Source organism: Prenolepis imparis, unplaced genomic scaffold (genome assembly GCF_030444845.1).
Source record: "Prenolepis imparis isolate NDT839.2.m4 unplaced genomic scaffold, iyPreImpa1.0 SCAF_7, whole genome shotgun sequence".
Taxonomy (NCBI): Eukaryota; Metazoa; Arthropoda; class Insecta; order Hymenoptera; family Formicidae; genus Prenolepis; species Prenolepis imparis.
In genome coordinates this window covers 2,441,119-2,459,027 of record NW_028141165.1, presented here as the reverse complement: position 1 = coordinate 2,459,027, position 17,909 = coordinate 2,441,119, and the positions used below count along the sequence as shown (strand labels likewise).

The 17,909-nt window shown below is 38.0% G+C and overlaps 2 protein-coding genes across 17 annotated transcripts in view; both read right to left on the bottom strand.

The window, feature by feature from the left end:
* The window catches only part of Heph (polypyrimidine tract-binding protein 1 heph), a 381,098-nt gene extending 367,071 nt beyond the window's left edge, over positions 1 to 14,027 (bottom strand). For all 16 annotated transcript variants that reach the window (XM_083042016.1, XM_083042017.1, XM_083042018.1 and 13 more), the window contains exon 1: positions 13,307 to 14,027. In XM_083042016.1, coding sequence (XP_082898142.1) covers positions 13,307 to 13,314 — 8 coding nt within the window. In that variant the 5' untranslated portion in view covers positions 13,315 to 14,027. The remainder of the gene's footprint in view (positions 1 to 13,306) is intronic.
* Positions 14,028 to 14,652: 625 nt separating this feature from the next.
* On the bottom strand, positions 14,653 to 17,533 carry LOC145938151 (protein Cryzl2). Its single transcript, XM_083041561.1, has 6 exons — positions 17,393 to 17,533; positions 16,493 to 16,726; positions 16,126 to 16,317; positions 15,342 to 15,523; positions 14,928 to 15,068; positions 14,653 to 14,833 (listed from the first exon to the last, which is right to left on the bottom strand). The coding sequence occupies exons 1-6, from the start codon at positions 17,531 to 17,533 to the stop codon at positions 14,653 to 14,655; spliced, it is 1,071 nt and encodes a 356-aa protein (XP_082897687.1).
* Between the last annotated feature and the right edge of the window lie 376 nt (positions 17,534 to 17,909).

The following is a 17,909-nucleotide window of genomic DNA, read 5'->3' as shown; positions in this document are numbered from 1 at the left end:
AAGATATAAGCGCGCGACGAGAAAAAACATCCCAATATTAGGCGACTGCTTGGTGATCTTTTTTAATTATTTTCTCATTAATTATTGTGAAGATTGCAAAACAGTAGAGGACTTTCTTATTCGGTTTAGCTCGCTCTACCTGCACACGAGAAATTATATCGGATACCCTGTATACACATTTTTGATCGGAAACTATAAGTGAATTTTCTTGACATGCATGAAGCAAGAATATGCTCGTGCGCGTTGTAAAAATGAATTAGCATTTTAATCGTTTATCCCGTCTCGACTGTACTTCCGTATCATCGACTTGCGTCACGTGTGCAGCCCGAGACAGTTCGGTCTGGTCTCCAAGGCGCGTTGACGAAGCCGATGCTATACAGTTTTCCTTGGAACGTAACGAGGCCGTCTTTCTCGTTTGCATACTGATTATCGCTCCTTGTTTTTAATACGGGGCGACGTATAATTACGTTGCTACACACTTCGAGCGAGGCGAGTTAACCGAAGTTAAACTGCTCGTTCGTCCTCGTTCGCGCTTTCTCGACGTTTTCAAGTTAATTTGGCAAAACGACGCTCTGACCCGACCCGTAACTTAGTTTAGAGTTTTAATCGCGAAATTGTCGCAAGCGCGTATTATAGATTCGTATAGATCCAAAAAAAAAGGCGAAGCGAAAGTCAATATAGTAGTAGACTGCCATAATATTTAATACTCAATTCACTTTTTTTCACTTTACCGTTACAGAGGAAAGAACTCCATTTTAAAATGAGAGGATTCGATTTACAGCAAATGATGCATGCACTCCAAAACGAAATACCAGTATAGTTTTACAAAGCAAAGAGCGAGCGGCGTCGCGTGATTTACAGCCGCATCTGCCCCTTTCCACCCTTGTCTCTCCTATATTCACGTGCAACATATCGAAATACACTCGATACCAAAGAGATTTAAATATTTTACATTGCCATCGTGATACCGACATTTATCAAACCATTTATTAATGGCTTTCCATTTTTGTTACGACCAGAGAGGAAATTTGATTTATAACATATCCTTTTAATTAAAAGTTTTTATAGTTATTATTTAAATCTCATAATTAGGATAAGCGTGCAGGCATATGTGGCCGAAAGATTCTGTCCTGAGCTTGAAATTAATATGCGTGAAGATCCGTAATTCGTTGATGATTTTAACACAAGTATACATATGTGTGTGCGTGTGAATTCAGGTACAATTGTTAATAAAGTACTTAAATTTGTTCGTTGAATTGAATTTGTTCGATTAAATAGCAAAGACACCTAGATATGCTGCAATCAATTTTCTCTATTTCAAAATCAATTGGAAGAGCAACAACATTTTTTTAAATTAAATTTATTTTTATAATTATTTTTTCGCGTACGAGAATATGTTCAATCTTTCAAATTTATTTCACAGCATTATTAAAATTTGACACTAAGAAACTTTTATTTTTACACGAAGAAAGCTTCAAAAATAAAAGACACTTTTGGAAAGAAAGCAATTAAAAATTTATTCTATTTTTCAAATATGTATACTTAAAAAGAAGCTTTTAGCATTAATTTATTTCTCCCAACAGATTCAAGCATTTGTCCCAATGTGACTAATATAGTTTCACAATTTCTTGACATGAGGCAAAACGTTTTCCTAATAGATTATTTCTTCAATTTTTAAATCGAAGGATCCGAGGTCTGCCAGGATTGTCAGTTGTTCGAGAATTTTCCAGTCTATCTCTATATTATTGAAAAGCTTCTCAACAATATTGAGAAAAGGAATAATTGAGAATGCATTTATAAAAATTAATTTCTTGAAAAATTGTGAGAAATAAGATAAGCTCCATTTTGATATTATGTATTTAGAAAATTAAAATAAACTTTTATTCTCACTTTTTAATTTCTTTCAATTATATTTTTGAAATTTTCCTCGTATTTATATTTTCAATATTTGAATCTATATCATACTATAGCGTAAAATAGAAAGTCGCTCTAAATAGTAATATTAATATTAATTTAATATTAGGAACTGGATGCGCAAATCAGCAATTAATTTTCATCTAATTGTACCATAAATCCAAAATGAATTCTAATTATTAGAACGGAGAGATCTTATCGAAGATGTGCGAAAGGATACGATGAAAAGATCGAAGAAAAGCGATCAAGGGGAAAAAGGTTATCTCTTTATAACGAAAGCAAAAAATATGAAGATGATATCGGTTAATTCGTAGTTAACCGACCGTAAGATTGTTACATCAACAGATAGCCAGGCGAGATAATTTACACGCTGGACCTCTCCTCAAACTATTTTTTTAAAAATGAATTTCGCAATATCAATAAGGTTTAAATGGACACGCGATGAGACGCATAAAATTTACAGCTTACCTGTTTTATCTAAAATGAGATTGAGATTTATTTAAAACATTTAATGCGATAAAAACGGTAAGAATTCTATAAGAAAGTTAATCGTTTATTGTTGCACATCTAAAGAGATAAAAATACATGTCAATACAAGATACTATTTGATATACGTAACAGAAATAGTATAAATTAGGCATGCGATATTTTATTAGTCTTTTAAATCATTTAACTGCACGATTCAAATATTAAAGTGAATTGCATTCGCTTTGAATTAAAATTAATTGGCCAGAAATATTAACTTCGTTCAGCAATGGTTTTACAGGCGGCTATAGTCTGTTCCTGAAATAACACGACTATTTAAATTTTAAAAATTGTTGACTTCGAAAAGAGAGATAATTATTTTTAGCACAAATCGATAATATTTAATTAAATATATTGCAGATGACATCTCTTTTTTTTTCATTGATTTGCATATTTTTATATTTTTAATATAATAATGCGCGCAAATTTATAAATTTTTTTATAAAAAAAAAAAAATTTAATATCTTAATCCTTTTTTATACTTTTTTTATATAATAAATCTAAAAATGGAAATATATATATTACATTCGAGACAATACATGGTACGAGTCAAATATGATTAATCTTTAATTGAGAAGTACCTTGAATAACTAGTTTTCTATTACGTGGAGAATATAAACGATTCCGAATAATTACTTTGTTATTGGAACTTACTGTTAAAAAATATACAGGAAAACTTTTATTCTAATATAAGAAAAAAAGGAAGAAACATAAAAAAGTGTACATGAGAAACGCATTATTGTAAGAAAACTTGATCAAAAATCGCGATGCATTAACCCGCATTTTCCATGCATTTTTTCTTCTAAACTAGAGGCAAGGTCAGAATACACGTGACAATCACTAAGAACAAATATGCAATTTATAGTCAATGTCCATTTTATTCAGACCTCATATTATTTTCATTCGTTAATAACAACGGTGTTTCATTATTTCGGGCGAAAGGGAAATGAGATCGACCGATCGATCGATAGGAAGAGAAAAAAAGAGTAATTTACTCACTGTATTATTATTACGTTTCACTGACTTTTTGACAAGCGCGGAACTAATCTTTCGCAAACGCGCGAGAGTCTCTCCTTTCTTTCTTTGTCTCCCCCCTCTCTCACTCACTCTCTTTCTTGTATACGGGCGATCGCGTGATCGAAATTGAAACGAACGAGAACGAGAGGTCGCGTGCTATCGAGAGGGCTCTCTCATTGTCAGTGTATAGCTGAAGTCCTCTCGCCACTCCCTTTCCCTCTACCCCACCCCCACGGGCTTTTCGTTCGCGGCCCAACTGTCCATTCCCAGCCGTTAATCCCGACGGAGGGTTTCCGGTCGAAGGGTACTACGTGTCCAGATAGGCAGCGCACACAGTGGCGCGATTCTCACTCGACCGAAAGGAGAGAAGGATGTAGTACAGGGGATGTATTCCAAATATCGCGCACCATCTCTCCATTACGGATACTTGAAGCAAAACTTGCGAGAATGTAGATTGCTTTCATGCGGCAGTGTCAAGCTTTTCGAAACGAAGTTGTATCGAATGAATTTCGGGGATGTGAACAGGTGATAAGAGCTTTTATTGTGAACTCTTTCGATAGATTTTGCTGTTGCGAAATTTTAACTCGAAGCTTAGCTTACAGAGATATTTATAATGTTGTAAATTTAAAAAAGAACCGATAATTTTACAAAATTCAATTATGGCACATTTGTGACAAAAAAATATTGCAATTATCGCAATGTAAGAATTTTTACATCTTTATAATGTCGCTATTAATTATCAATCGCATTGCTAATTTTTTATTACTGAACTAAACTTAAATTACAGAAGAAAAAAATAAATTTTATTTTCAAAATTCAATGTCCGAGATTATCCAGAATTACAATATTATTATCACAAATCGAATCGTTTTTATCTTTTCAAAGATTACATCCATTTATCCGCGAAAATATCTTTGTTTACGTAAAAGAAAAAACAAAAAGAGAGACATGTGACTGATGAAATGAACAACAGGCGCCTCTTCGCTTCCAAGTTTACGTCCATCACATAATACCGTCCGTTAAATCCCAGTGAATTGGGAAAACTGGCATTAGCAGCTGCGTGCAAGCAACTGGTGCATCTCCCGGGCCCTTAGAACGAAATTAGAGAATCCTACACCGCGCTGTACGACGCGGCGAGATGCCGACCCGAAGCGCGCAAATCCGATTTCATCCCTCTTCCCCCTTCGTCGGACTATTCGATCCCAAATTAACATAATAACGTCGAAAACTAGAAACCCACACACACACACACACTCTCTCTTCCCTTCCCCTCGGCGCCTACGACTTGACTACAGGAATCACGGAATAATTAGGAGACGCTCGAAACACCACGTGAATTTGATACACGCAGGAAGATTGCGGGGAGAATCGATATCTCTCGAATTTTGATATTCCCCGAGGATAATCGCTGACGTAACGTTTCATTATAAGTACATTAAGTGAAAATAATGTAACTCTACACTCTTCAAATCACGTACTATAAATTGATTACTTTACTGAGCAGTAATTTGAGAAACTAAGGGGAGACTGTAATACTTATGAGAAGAGATATACTTTTTTATTAAAATTAAAAAAATTTTTTTAATATTTTTGATTTACAATGAATTAATTTAAGACTGGTTTGTCAATTTTATCTAATAATAATTGTAAATAATTTTTTCCTCTTTCGGCGCTTTGTATAGTAAATGGCTTAATCCCCAAATATTATCATGTTAACATCGTTCGTCGAAAAAACTGCAGGGTCATCTAACGCAATATAACGTAGTGGATCACGCGAGAATCAAATTTCACTTGGGATGGAAATATTCCGTCAGGATCTTACCGGCTTAGCGTAGGCTGGCGAAAGCGGTGGAGAACGTGAGGAATATTCAATACCTCGCCGACCTGCGTTACGCGTAAACGTGATTCTCGATCTCGCCTCGCCGTTGTCGACCCTCCGAATCCCCAGGCCCTGAGTGCCGCCCCCGATTTATTATTTGCCGAACGATTTGTCATTTGCGCGTCACCCTCGAGTGGCGCTTTGTGTGCCCTTAGGATCGAAATATCGAAACGGCTTCTCGAGTCGAGATATTCTCCCCCTTTCTCCCTTTTTTCCCCTTTCCTTCCTGCCGGCGTTTTCCTGAGAACGATGATTTTTCGAGATATAGAAGATCGACGCTCGACGGATGAGATTCGATCGCGTCGCTAAACATATCCTGCCTCGCGAATTTTAATTGTCATTCGACATCCTTTTCTGATGTTTAATAGAGGCGAAAATTAAATTTATCTCTTTAAAATGAGACTGAAATATATAAAATGGAGAGAGAGAGATGCATCGAAAAATAATAACAATCTTTTTATCAGAGACGTTATGAGTCATTATAAATAAAAATAAATAATCGTAATATCGCGGATGACTCTTTGGTGTCAAATATTTTTCGGCCAATTTGATTAGGGATAAGTGTACGTTGCTCACACGCGACAATTCCTAAATCAAGCGAAGCGAAAGGCAATATGCGAGACGAATACAAGATGACGTCAACGTGAAAAACGTCGACATGGCATCGTAATATCACGAAGTACAAATGCGTTTGGGACACACGGTGTGTCAATTTTAACTAACTCGTGTGCTCGCGCATCTGCATCGTAACCCGGGTAACCATCAAATATCGGCCCGTCAGTGCGTTATGGTCGTTAATAAAATTCCGCAGGCATCCGTCGGCTGTCCGTCGACCGTCCATTTTCCAGAGACGGTAAAGTCGGATCACTATTCGGTTATTAATTTATTATTCGATCGTGGAATCGCCCAGAAATTGTGCGGGAGAATCGCGACTCGCGTTTCGTCATTGCAAAATATATATTTTGCCAATTATCATCATAAGCATTCCCGCGCCATCTAACTCGCTTCGTTTCATCACTAATTTAGAATCAATTTTTCATTCGATCGGGCATTCCTTTTAAATATTAAACAACTTTTAAATATAAAATAATCTTTGTTATGGCTAATAAAATGTGACATTCTAGTAGAGTAAACATTTATTCGTAATTGAATGCAAAATGATTTCAGTTTAATTTAATTTAGTGCTGGAAATTAAATTCCTTGAAAGCGGTGTATTATATTTATGCTTTATACTTAAATATATATAAATATACAAAACAATATCATAAAATGTATTTTAGATTAAAGCTCAATTAACAACGACATTGTAATAGATTGACAAGCACACGATGCAATTTTCTACGTCATTTAAAGTATATATATTTTTCTTCATTTGACTTTTAGTACCCGTATTCGCGACGAAAATAGTGATAATTCCTGAACGAACACTCTGTAGAAACCAAAGTCGTTCTATCGTACATTTTACGACAAAGCCGGGATGAATGCCGCCCAAACTGCTCGTATATGATGTCCTCGAAAATGAATATTTTACTGCACGGTAACTAAATACACGGTATATACACGTATTAAGGCGGAAAGTGAACGGCTACATGTTAATTGATCATTAAACTGTGCTGGAAATTAAATTTGTCGACATTTCGAGAAATACCATGTCGTTTACGATTTATTTAAATATATACGCGAAACAATATATTATTCTAAATAAATACTGAATTAATAACAACAATGTGCAATATATACATATACAATCTTTCATTATTATCTAAAATTATTAATAAGATATAGATTAATCGCATTTTATTTCAAGCAGTTGCATATATACATCCGAAACTTTTATCTGAAAAGAAGTAACTAATGTATTTCATGTCTAAATAAAATTTTAAAGAAAGGAGATGAATGACGTAATATCATTCGGCATAATTCAAAATTTCTAATACATTTTCGTCATCGGTCCATTATGAGATGCGGTGGGAAAGAGAATGTATGTTGAAGAAGAAGAAACATATATTTACTCTATTATTTATGCGTCATCGATAAGAGGATCGAAGCGGATTCTTCGATCATCAATGTTTCGCGTACGTAATAATTATTCTGCGCTCTCGCTGCTTCGTGATAATGAAGGATATGTCGCGGGAATGTCGTTAAATACGGAATATGACGGTTGTTGATGGCGCGATCGAGATATTTGCGAATGGCGCGCGCGCGGGCGAGCCGAGTCTTGTCTATTTTAATTATCATCGGGCGCAGCAGCAGGTCCGATAAGCGTTTACCCAGAAAGGCAGAGGGCTTGGTGTACGCGGTTCGATGAACGCGACCGATAACGAGCGAGATGCGGGCGCGCGCGCTCTCGCACATGCGGGCGTTACGCATTCATCGCGCACGACGAGTCTGTGAAGCTGTGGCGATGCGTGAAGTTTGACCCGCGCTCACGCACGTACGCACGCACGCACGTACGCATGAAGATGAGTCGCGTGTGTATGTACGCGTAACGTAACGATAGTGTAGTTAACGGCCTGGCTGAATAGACCGCACGATGCTGCGGCGATGGAGCGTTTAATCAGATTTTAAATTAGAAGAACTCTCTATCCTTCCTGTCCACCTCACCCTTCTTCCTTCATCTTCGATTTATCCACTCGCTAATTTTTCGATCGTCGCGCTATGCAGGTTTTCACGGGAAAATGTATAAAAGGGTATGTGATTAGAGGAGATTTTTAATTGAAATCTTTCGCGAAAATTAATGAAGTCAAGGAAGTTTTTACGCGTGATTCCGCGAGATGACTAACGAGGTACATGCACGATTCTCCTCTCGCGAGTTACACTTTGAATCGCACTTGGCAAGACGCCGCTCGTCGTACAGGTGTACACGTGTGAACGAAAGAGAGGACACTTCCGCGACATGAATACGGGATGATTACCGCGACAGGGACGGAGAGTGCTTTCACGCCGATGAAGCTGCATCCGCGATCTCGCCGCACGCGAGCTCTCTCCTTCTTTCTCTTTCGAGTCTCACTCTCTCTCTCCGACCAAATTGGTAGCTGCACCAGTCGAGAGGCGCGTCTTTTTTTTATTTGTAGCAAATAGACAAAATACAACGGAGTAATTGAAATCGTATGGAGTTTCAATTGGATTTTTTTCAATAAAAAAAATTAATTTTTAAATATAACTTGCCAAAATTTTTCCATATTGAAAATTGAAAAATCCACGACAAAAATTTTATCGAAAGAAAAGTCAGATTTTTTTCATTGAATTCGCGATCGGGAGACGCCTTGTTTAATTTTAAAGCAACCCCCGGCTAAACTATTTGCGAAACAGTACGTGTAACTGAACGGAGAAACGACTGGGAGATGTATCACGAGCAAATATACAAATGTATGAACTCTGATAAAGTCTGATACACGGATATTTCGACATCTCGTGAAAGCTCGTATCTAGTAATTTCAGCGAATCGTCTGATTAAGCACCGGCCTCTCGCAACTCCATCAATAGGCGCAGCAGTGAAACATAATATCAGAAATATGAAGATAGACGGTACACCTCTATCAGTATTCAGTCTTCATACAATTGATGTAAACAATGATGTCATCGTATCACAAGATGAAAATATATGATTAAACAGCGCGTCTTCGCCGGCCGATTGTACGCGTTATATAAAAAGCTATACGATAAGAGAGATCTTTTTTTTTTGCATAAGCAAAATCTCGGCGGATTCATTGATTATCGCTTAATAATAATTAAAATAAACAGTTATCAAGTTAATTTAAGACAACGCGAAAAACTTGACCGAGATAAATTATATAAAATAATGATGCTTTACACACCAAAAAAAATGTAGGAAAATTATATAGGAATAAAATGATATATAGATGATAAAATAATAAAATGACTAAGTCTAATAAAAATGTAGAATAAGTCTGAAATTGAGCTTTGAAACGACGAAATTCGGAGGCGAACGGAATCCAGCTGCTGACTGGTTGCAAAAAGAGCGCGCGATGACCTCGACGGTATTGACAGAGAGCGTAAAGATATTATCGGCGACTCATCGGCGAAGTGCCAATCCATTATGTACGAACCCGAGTCTTTCGCAATTCGCGGAGAGAGCGTTCTTTTCGTAAGCTACATTTCGTTGCTTCTCGCCGCGTAATTTCCGCGTCATTTGGTCGCGGAAAAATTTAAGCGTGAAATCTGGCACGAAATCTTGTGCGCTTATACGCGGTCCAATTGCGGGAGGAAATTCGCGAAAGATAAATTTAAATCCAAAAGAAATATTTTCTCTTTTACCTCGTATATCCGTGAGACTTTGGCCTGTACAAAGTGCGATGGAATCCATCTCTCTCTCTCTCTCTCTCTAACTGGATATATCACGTTGACTGCAAGAAAAATAAACGGAACAAGGTATCGTTTGAGATCGGCGACGACGAATCGGATGAAACGAAGCGTTCTTGACACGCGTTCTTGAGAGTAAATCACTCTCTGGCGCGAATCCACGCGGCTATCGCTTGCCAGGATTTTATGTGTCTCTCGTTTCTCCGGACGACGGATCTAATTCCGTCGCCGAAACGAATATAGCGGTCACCGTAATACGTAATAAGCCCTAATGACGATATACGATATTCGATTCATCATCGATGGTGTCAATCAAAGTTGATGGGTATTTATAAGTAACCAACATATAAACTCTCGATTAAGAGTGCGCGATTAATTTACGGCTAGTACACACTTGTGTCAAATGTATACTATGAAACAAAAAAATGGAAAAAATAGAGATTATTGAGAGAAAATACGAGATTTGTATCGTCCAACGATAGGTACAGATGATCGAATTCGAAGGTTTGACGTGACCGTGGGTTGATAAAACCCCAAGAACTTACCACATGGTCGAATACCGACCGAAGAGTTTTTAAGCACATGACACGCGTGAAAATGCATATTTCGATGCATTTCGATGCATTCCGTGTCGCGGAAAAAAAGAAGCATAAATATCGCGAATAAATCGCGCGCGTCGATTCGGAATTAATTCCGTCATCATCGAAACGTCATCGTGCGATTTTATTCCGAGGTGTATCACGACTATCATTTCGATACCAGCGATGAGCGAATTAAATTCGGCCGGGAAAACGAGTGAAACTCGATAATCGTTCGGGAAAAGTTATTCAGATTCGCGCTAATCGCATTAAAACGCGCGCGGTATATATAACTTTTGCAAAACACACGAGTTCGTTCATTAATACCCTTTGCGATGCGGTTTACAAAACTGGAAACTCCGAGAGCGAAAAACCGATAAGATCGAAAAACGAATCTACTTTAATTAAGCGTGATCAAATGAATTGTATATTTTCTATGTAAAATTGTAAAATTGGAAGTCAAAGCCGTAAATATGTAATGTACTTATACTTTTGCAAAACGATTCTTTCTTTTTTCATTCAATTCTGTTTTATTCTCTTAATCAAATGTATAAATAATTTATATACAAGTAAGCTAAATAACATGTTTGTATAATGTATAGAATGTTTCAAAATTACCGGATGTGTTTTTAATAACAGATTCTCTGATTAATTTGGATTTTTCCCTAGCAAAAATATTGAGAAAAATCAATAATTTTTTGCAAGTTTGTCTTCCCTTTTTTCCATCGTAATGTTCTTTTTTCTAAATTTCAAATTAAAATTCTATTAATATCTTCAAAACGATCAAAGAATCTGCTATTAAAAAAAAAATACATTCTTAGACATATATGTATGAGACTTTTACTTCTGTCAAACCTCGCATGTAACGCCGAGGAGAGATCTGACAGCTACATTTAGCGCTAACAATGCATGTGGAATACGAATGAGAATCTTAGAGAGGCAAGAATATGAAAGCGAATATGAAAGATTGAAGCGTCCAAAGTTGTCGGGCGGGGCCGACGAGTTTTTCGTATTTATTTTCCACAAAAATATTACGAACAGTGGTGGTTTTACGATGTTTCCCGTACCGCCCATGGCGAAATATAAGTAGAATGGGGTTATATACAGAAATATGTGTGTAGTGTGTGTATGTGTGTGTGCAAAGCGCGTTCGTTTGCTCGCAAAAGCCATTGGACGCCAACGGCGTGGAATAAACGCGTGTTGTACGATATATCGGATACTGTTGCGCTGTGTAATCGAATATTATTCATAAAATGTGCGTAGATGCGAGCGGTACGCCGGGATTCTATAAACACAGCTAAAAGCTTGGCCAACCGGAAGCTGAAAGAGAGAGAGAGAGAGAAGGAGAGGAGAGAATAACATCCATATAAACATATTTCCGCAATGTTTCGCGATAAATACGTTTTGATTTTCGTGAGAAATTACGATTCTTTACGCGGTTCGAAACTAATTGTTCTCTCTCTCTCTTCCTCTTTTTTTTCTCTGATTTTTACTATTATAAAAACTCTTTCGACCAGGAAATTGCACTCTGCGAGAATTAGCGCAATTGATCCAAACGAGCGAATGTTACTGTGATTTCTATGAAACGCGTATGTACCTCATTCGCTTTATATAATTAAAAATGGAACATAATTGGTGGAAAAGGGGATGATTATCGAGCCGAATCGGCACGGCGAATATATTGCATTTTTAAAAAAGCAAACTCACACGAGTGATTAAACAGTCGTTGCTACGCAATATCGAAGATTAAAGGACTTTGCCGTTGCTTAATTAAGTTTCAACGGTGGATTTTTCTTTTCACCTCGCCAAATTGTACGCGATCGCGGTATGCACAGAGAGCCGATGATACGAGAGAGAGCTGCTCCGCATGTTACATTACGCAAAGGCGAGGTCAGAAAAAGAGGAGCAGAAAACGATGGAGAGAGAGAAAAAGGAAGAGGAATGACATGTGATAAAGAAAAGCCCTTGCTTTATCCCTTCTGATATCTTTCTCTCTCTCTCAGCGGCTGATAACTCCTCTTCCTCTACAGACAATCCCAATCGATGCTTTAACTCTTTCTCTCCTTTTTAGTCTATTTAATATATCACATAAATTTTTAATTTCTCTTTGTCACGCTAAATGGTCCATTTTATAAAGAGTGCAAACTAAACTATATTTATTTGTCACGACTGATCAATTATTAATTTATTACATTTATATATGCATAATTTATACTGGTTTTATTTAATAATATACACATCTATTAATTTACACAATATTATACTAATGTGTATATTTTAAGATATAAACAAAATCATAGCTTTACATTTTTCGAAGCGATTTTGTCCAGAGCATCAAATAATTCGAAACGCTTTCTCTCTTTCTGCTTCAAAAATCTTTGTACATAACATTTCGTTTCGAGATATATATAGCTATATATCCTTCATTCTCGTTCAGTCATATATACAGGGTGTCCCATAATTCGCGAACCACCCGTCAGTTGTAGGTAGAGTAGGTTAAACTGAGTCAAAAAGTCCTCTACCATTTTGCGATTTTCTCAATAATTAATGAGAAATAAATTAAAGAAAATCAGCCAATTCGAGCGATGATAAGCGTGCAGCGAGAAGAGACAGCCCACTCGGGGGTCCAGAGTTAGCGCTACTCGTATGTAGTTACTGTCTTTTGTAAAGCGCTCCTCCCCGCTTCATCGCGCGCCTAGCAACCGTGTAACATTATACTGTTTCTTTTCGCCGCATGCTTAGTAACGATGTGAAACTCGGCTGTCTTTTCTCGTCGTCGTCACGCGAATTGGCTGATCTTCTTTAATTTATTTCTCATTAATTATTGCGAAAATCGCAAAATGGTAGAGGACTTTTCTATTCAGTTCAACATGCTCTACCTGCAACTGACGGGTGGTTCGCGAATTATGGGACACCCTGTATATTCTGCTATCACACTCTCATTTAATTTACCCTTCCCTCTTCGTTTATTTTTCATTCTATTTCTCTGTCTTTTTCTCTCCTCTTTTTCTCCATCTCGTTAGAAAACGAGAGGATTGATTCGTAAAGAATTCAGAGAATGTTGGCTTACCCGTTCATACTGCCGTCAGCTCCGAGCGTCGATGAGCCGGCGCGTTTCCCAGGTCGGGTACGAGGTTAGGTCGGCCGCCAGCACGTCGTTGCTCAGCACGGCTGCGTATCAGCGTATCACGGAACGTGCCGCGAGAGGACAACAGGTTGCATGTAGTAGTATCACTGTCGCGTCCCCGCTGTCGTTGTGTCGCGACTGACAGAGAGAGATATCGACGGCAGAAACGAGCGTGCGGTATCGAACGGACGAGGATAATCGGGCGCGACGACGACGAGCGAGCCGCGAGGAAACCGGAAAAGAACCGTCGCGACGCGACACTGTCTCGCTCGTTCCTCCTCTCACCCCTTCCGCACGCACTCGCGCTCTTTCTTCACTCTCTTTCTCTCTCTCTCGCACCAGCGCGCGCGAATGCTAATTCCGCGGACGTCGCGTGCGAGAAAGGCGCGGCGCGACACCGTCACTCGCGACGACGGACGCGATTCCTCGAATCGAACGGAGAGAGATGGAGAGCAAGGCAGCGTTGTATAATACTGCTGCACGCGCCCAGATGTTGTGTATATCGAGACGCACACCGGGAAGACACACGGATGTCGCGATATCGACGAGACCGAGCCCGGACCGGGGGTTTCCGCGGATTAGGGAAGCCGTGCACCACGACAACGTGCGACGCGCGTTAATCGCGGAGCTGAGGCGGACACGCGCTGCCGCTCGCTTCAACTTGCACCGGCCGCGAGGTTGCATTCGTCGCGCTCGATAGCGCGAGCTTTTCGCGTCACGTGCCGTCATCTCGCGGCGGGGATACTCAAAGCGATATCACGTACCTATAAATATATATATCGAAAATTATGCATTCACTTTAGGTCATTCTTGGAGACCAATATTGCTAATTGATTTTTTTAATAATTATCTTTTATATCTTATCGAATATATATTATATGCATATTTTGACAGATTAATTTTGAGGAAATGTACTTTATCTGGAGCAGACAATAGAGAACTTGATATGATCGACATTGGTAATTGCGATACCGGAAATAGCGACATATTACATACATAATACGAAATGAAAGAATGCAAAAAATTATTATACTGCTTATTAAATCAAATATAAAATTGATAAAATTATAAATTGATTTGAAAATATTCTATTTATCAATAATATACTAATTAAACATTCAAAAATTGCGCGCAGGTTTTGAGAGAGTCACGTGACTGATGACGCTCTGGACGCTACCGCCCCTTCGCGGCAAATTTCATGATCAAAGTGAGCGACTTCAAGTCGCGAGTGAATTCAAAGCGGTGCGTTAATTTGGCGAACGGACCGCAAAGTTGATTTATTGCAATAATTAAAACTCGTCGCACACAGTTAACCGATCAAGATCCTTCATATCGATCAACACTTTTCCGCTCGGCACCGTCGTGTAATAATCAAACGCATCGTTGACGTGATGCAGACCGAAAATCGCCGAGATATGAGGACGAATCGCGCGTTCCGAGTGATAATCCAGCAGATGTTGCACAGTCTCTCTGTCGGGTAAGAAAGGTTATGTTCCGATTATTGTGCGAGAGTTTTCTATCTTCTAGTCTTTTGCGAGAGAATCTTGAAAATCTCGGTGCTAACCTGTACACCAGTGCGTCGGCGACCTTGTAATGTTCCGCGGCGACCGCGAATACCGTGTAATTCGGCGACACGAGGTAAAGATCGGGATGCCGTTTATCTCGAGCATCGTCGAGAAGAGCGATTAGGCCGTCGTGCTTCAAGCTATCAAAAATAAATAAAAATGTATATATAACAGACACCATAGCAGATGCAATGGGCTTTTCTGCAGCGATTTGTGACAACTATTAGAGAAAATTGCAATTCATCATAATTGGTAAATATATGTATATACAAATTTATACATTTTTTTAAATGAAACTCGGTCATGAATGTCTTCTATTTTTGTAATTTCGCGATATTTTTTTTTCACATCCTCGATAAAACCAGGCGACAAAACTTGCAGTGATTTCATGACATAATAGCGTGATTTCGCACCATTTGACGATGCTCCGAAAATACGACCCGCCTTCGGTCTCGATCGACACCCGCACCTTTTCCTTCCCGGTGAGTTTTCTCAATTTATACGGCAAGCACCGTTCATTTCTATCGCACACGACCTCCGCGCCGAGGTCAGCGCACAGCTTGGCTCGCCTTACATCGCTACACAGAGCTATCGGCTGAGATGAAAGGCAAAATCCGTCCTCAGGTTCTTACAGAGAGAATTTTCTTAGAATTTACCCTGAAAATCATGATAATCGTGGGACAATATATGATATGGAAAGAATTTTATGAGAATTTCTCTGATTAATATTTATCACAATAAAAATAATAATATCTATTACAATAAAATATAAAATATGTTTCGTTAATTTTACTATGTAGTTTAATAAAATTAATCAGACATGTTTTATATTTTATTGTGATAGATATTATTTTTATTGTGATAAAAATATTAATCAGAGAAATTCTTTCCATATTATACCATATTGTCCTACGATTACCATGATTTTCAGGGTAAATTTTAAGAGAAGATTCTCTCAATGTAGATAATTATTCGAAACAGAGGATGCAAATTTTCAGAAAATGCGTGAGAATTTTTGATAAGATATTTGTATGAGAATTCTGAAAATTACATTAATTAAAACGTTTTATTCTTATTACATGGATTAAGAAATTTATTACAAAAATTCTTCACGAAGGAAAGCGCGCGCGTGTGCATTTTTCATTATCATTTTATTACTTAAGTTAAAATCAAAGGATAGAAAATTGCCATAAATACCTTTGCTCCGAATATTCTAACGGCGAGATCGATGACAGCCAAAGCGGAACGAGAATGTTCCGCGTTAACGAGAAAATACTCGTTTCTCTGAATGCGAGCTCGACGACCCAGCGTTAACAACGCCGAGAAATAATCATCCGTGACGGTCGCCGCATCTTTCAGGGACACTCGTCCGGTTAATCTAAACACGTCCTATAACAATTCTCGATTAATGTCTTGGCATTTCATCGCGTATGAGGAATGATAAAATCGCGAATATCCGTCAGTGTAAAATTTCGCGCATATTCAATCACCCGGAATATTCGCGGCGAAAAGTTAGCTTGAAAAAATTAGCATATCTCATTCAAGATAGAGAATGCCTTCCTACTCCGTAATGAGCCAGACAGCTTTCGGCCAGACCGCCGCAGACGGGATAGTTGTGCACGACGACTTTCTCGCCCATCTGATAGCCTGTCTTCTCGTGTGCCAGTCTGCCCATTTCCAGGATCGTGCCCGACACCTCGTAACCGAGGACCGCGATCGGCCGGACGTCGCGATGCTCGCCGCGCCATAGAAGCGCATCGCTTCCGGTCAGTCCGCAAAAGTGCACGTCTACGCGTACCTTTCAGATGAGGGGGAAAAGAAGCGTGAGCGGAGAAAGTGTCTGTCCCAGAATGAATTTTAGCCGCGAATACTTGACCTTCGCGATCGCAAATTGATTCCCGAAGTGAAAGCGAAATTTTCACAAGTATTGCGCGTAAATTCTATATGATTAGATACTATGCGCGATATTATAATACATATATATGATACGAGAGTTTACCGAGAGATCGGTATTCGTTTTGTTAATAATATTTCAAACTCCTATCCTGTATATATATATATATATACAAGATGTAGGAATTGCAATTCTGCTTGAGAGTAGGAAGCTGCTAGTGCTCGAGCTACAGCAAAAGTAGCCGCGGAATCTGAATGATATAGTTTGAAAAAATACATACACACTCATTAAAAATAAAATAATCATTTCTCATTAGTCTTTTCAATGCTGAATATGATTTCAAATTTTTACATCACGTCACATCAATTGTAAGGAATTGTAAATTTCGCGTAAAAGAAAACTATGAGAAATGATTTTATTCTTTTTCTTGTGTTCAAAAGAAAGTTATTTTTTGTCGAACTGTGTTATGAATGTAAAAATATTGAGCTCTTTAGAATAAAAACGATCATTTCATTGACGTCATTTAAGATTAATTGACTGATATTTTGCGGAAGGTATTTCTTTAAGAACCTGCGTCGGCTGAATCGCCTCCTGGGGAATATACTCCAATTTCAAATTACGCGATCCATGTAATATCGCGGCTCGTAGTTTCCTTCCGGTTCGCGTTTTCCGCGCCGGCTCCATGGCTTTTCTGAATCTTTCCAACCACATAACCGATTTAATGTTGATGTTACATCGTATAAATAAGTAATTTAAACTTGTCTTCTTGATTGTGATTTGTCGCTTAACGAGCAGCTTCATAATTAATATAACCTGTTATCAAGACAGTTTTCTATTTCTCCTTTCGAGTAAAGAAAGACGATCGCGTAGTCGATCTATAAAACAATACAAGTTACGCGCGCACCATTCTTTAATTTTATATTAAAAAAGAATGATATTAAAAAAAAATAATATAAAGTTTGTTTAAACTTGATTAATATTTTTTCACAGAAATCAGCTGATTAAATCATTAATTTGCTAATTAAATTTTAAAATAATAATATGGTAAAAAATTAAAATAGTAATATGTTGTAAATTTATAATACCT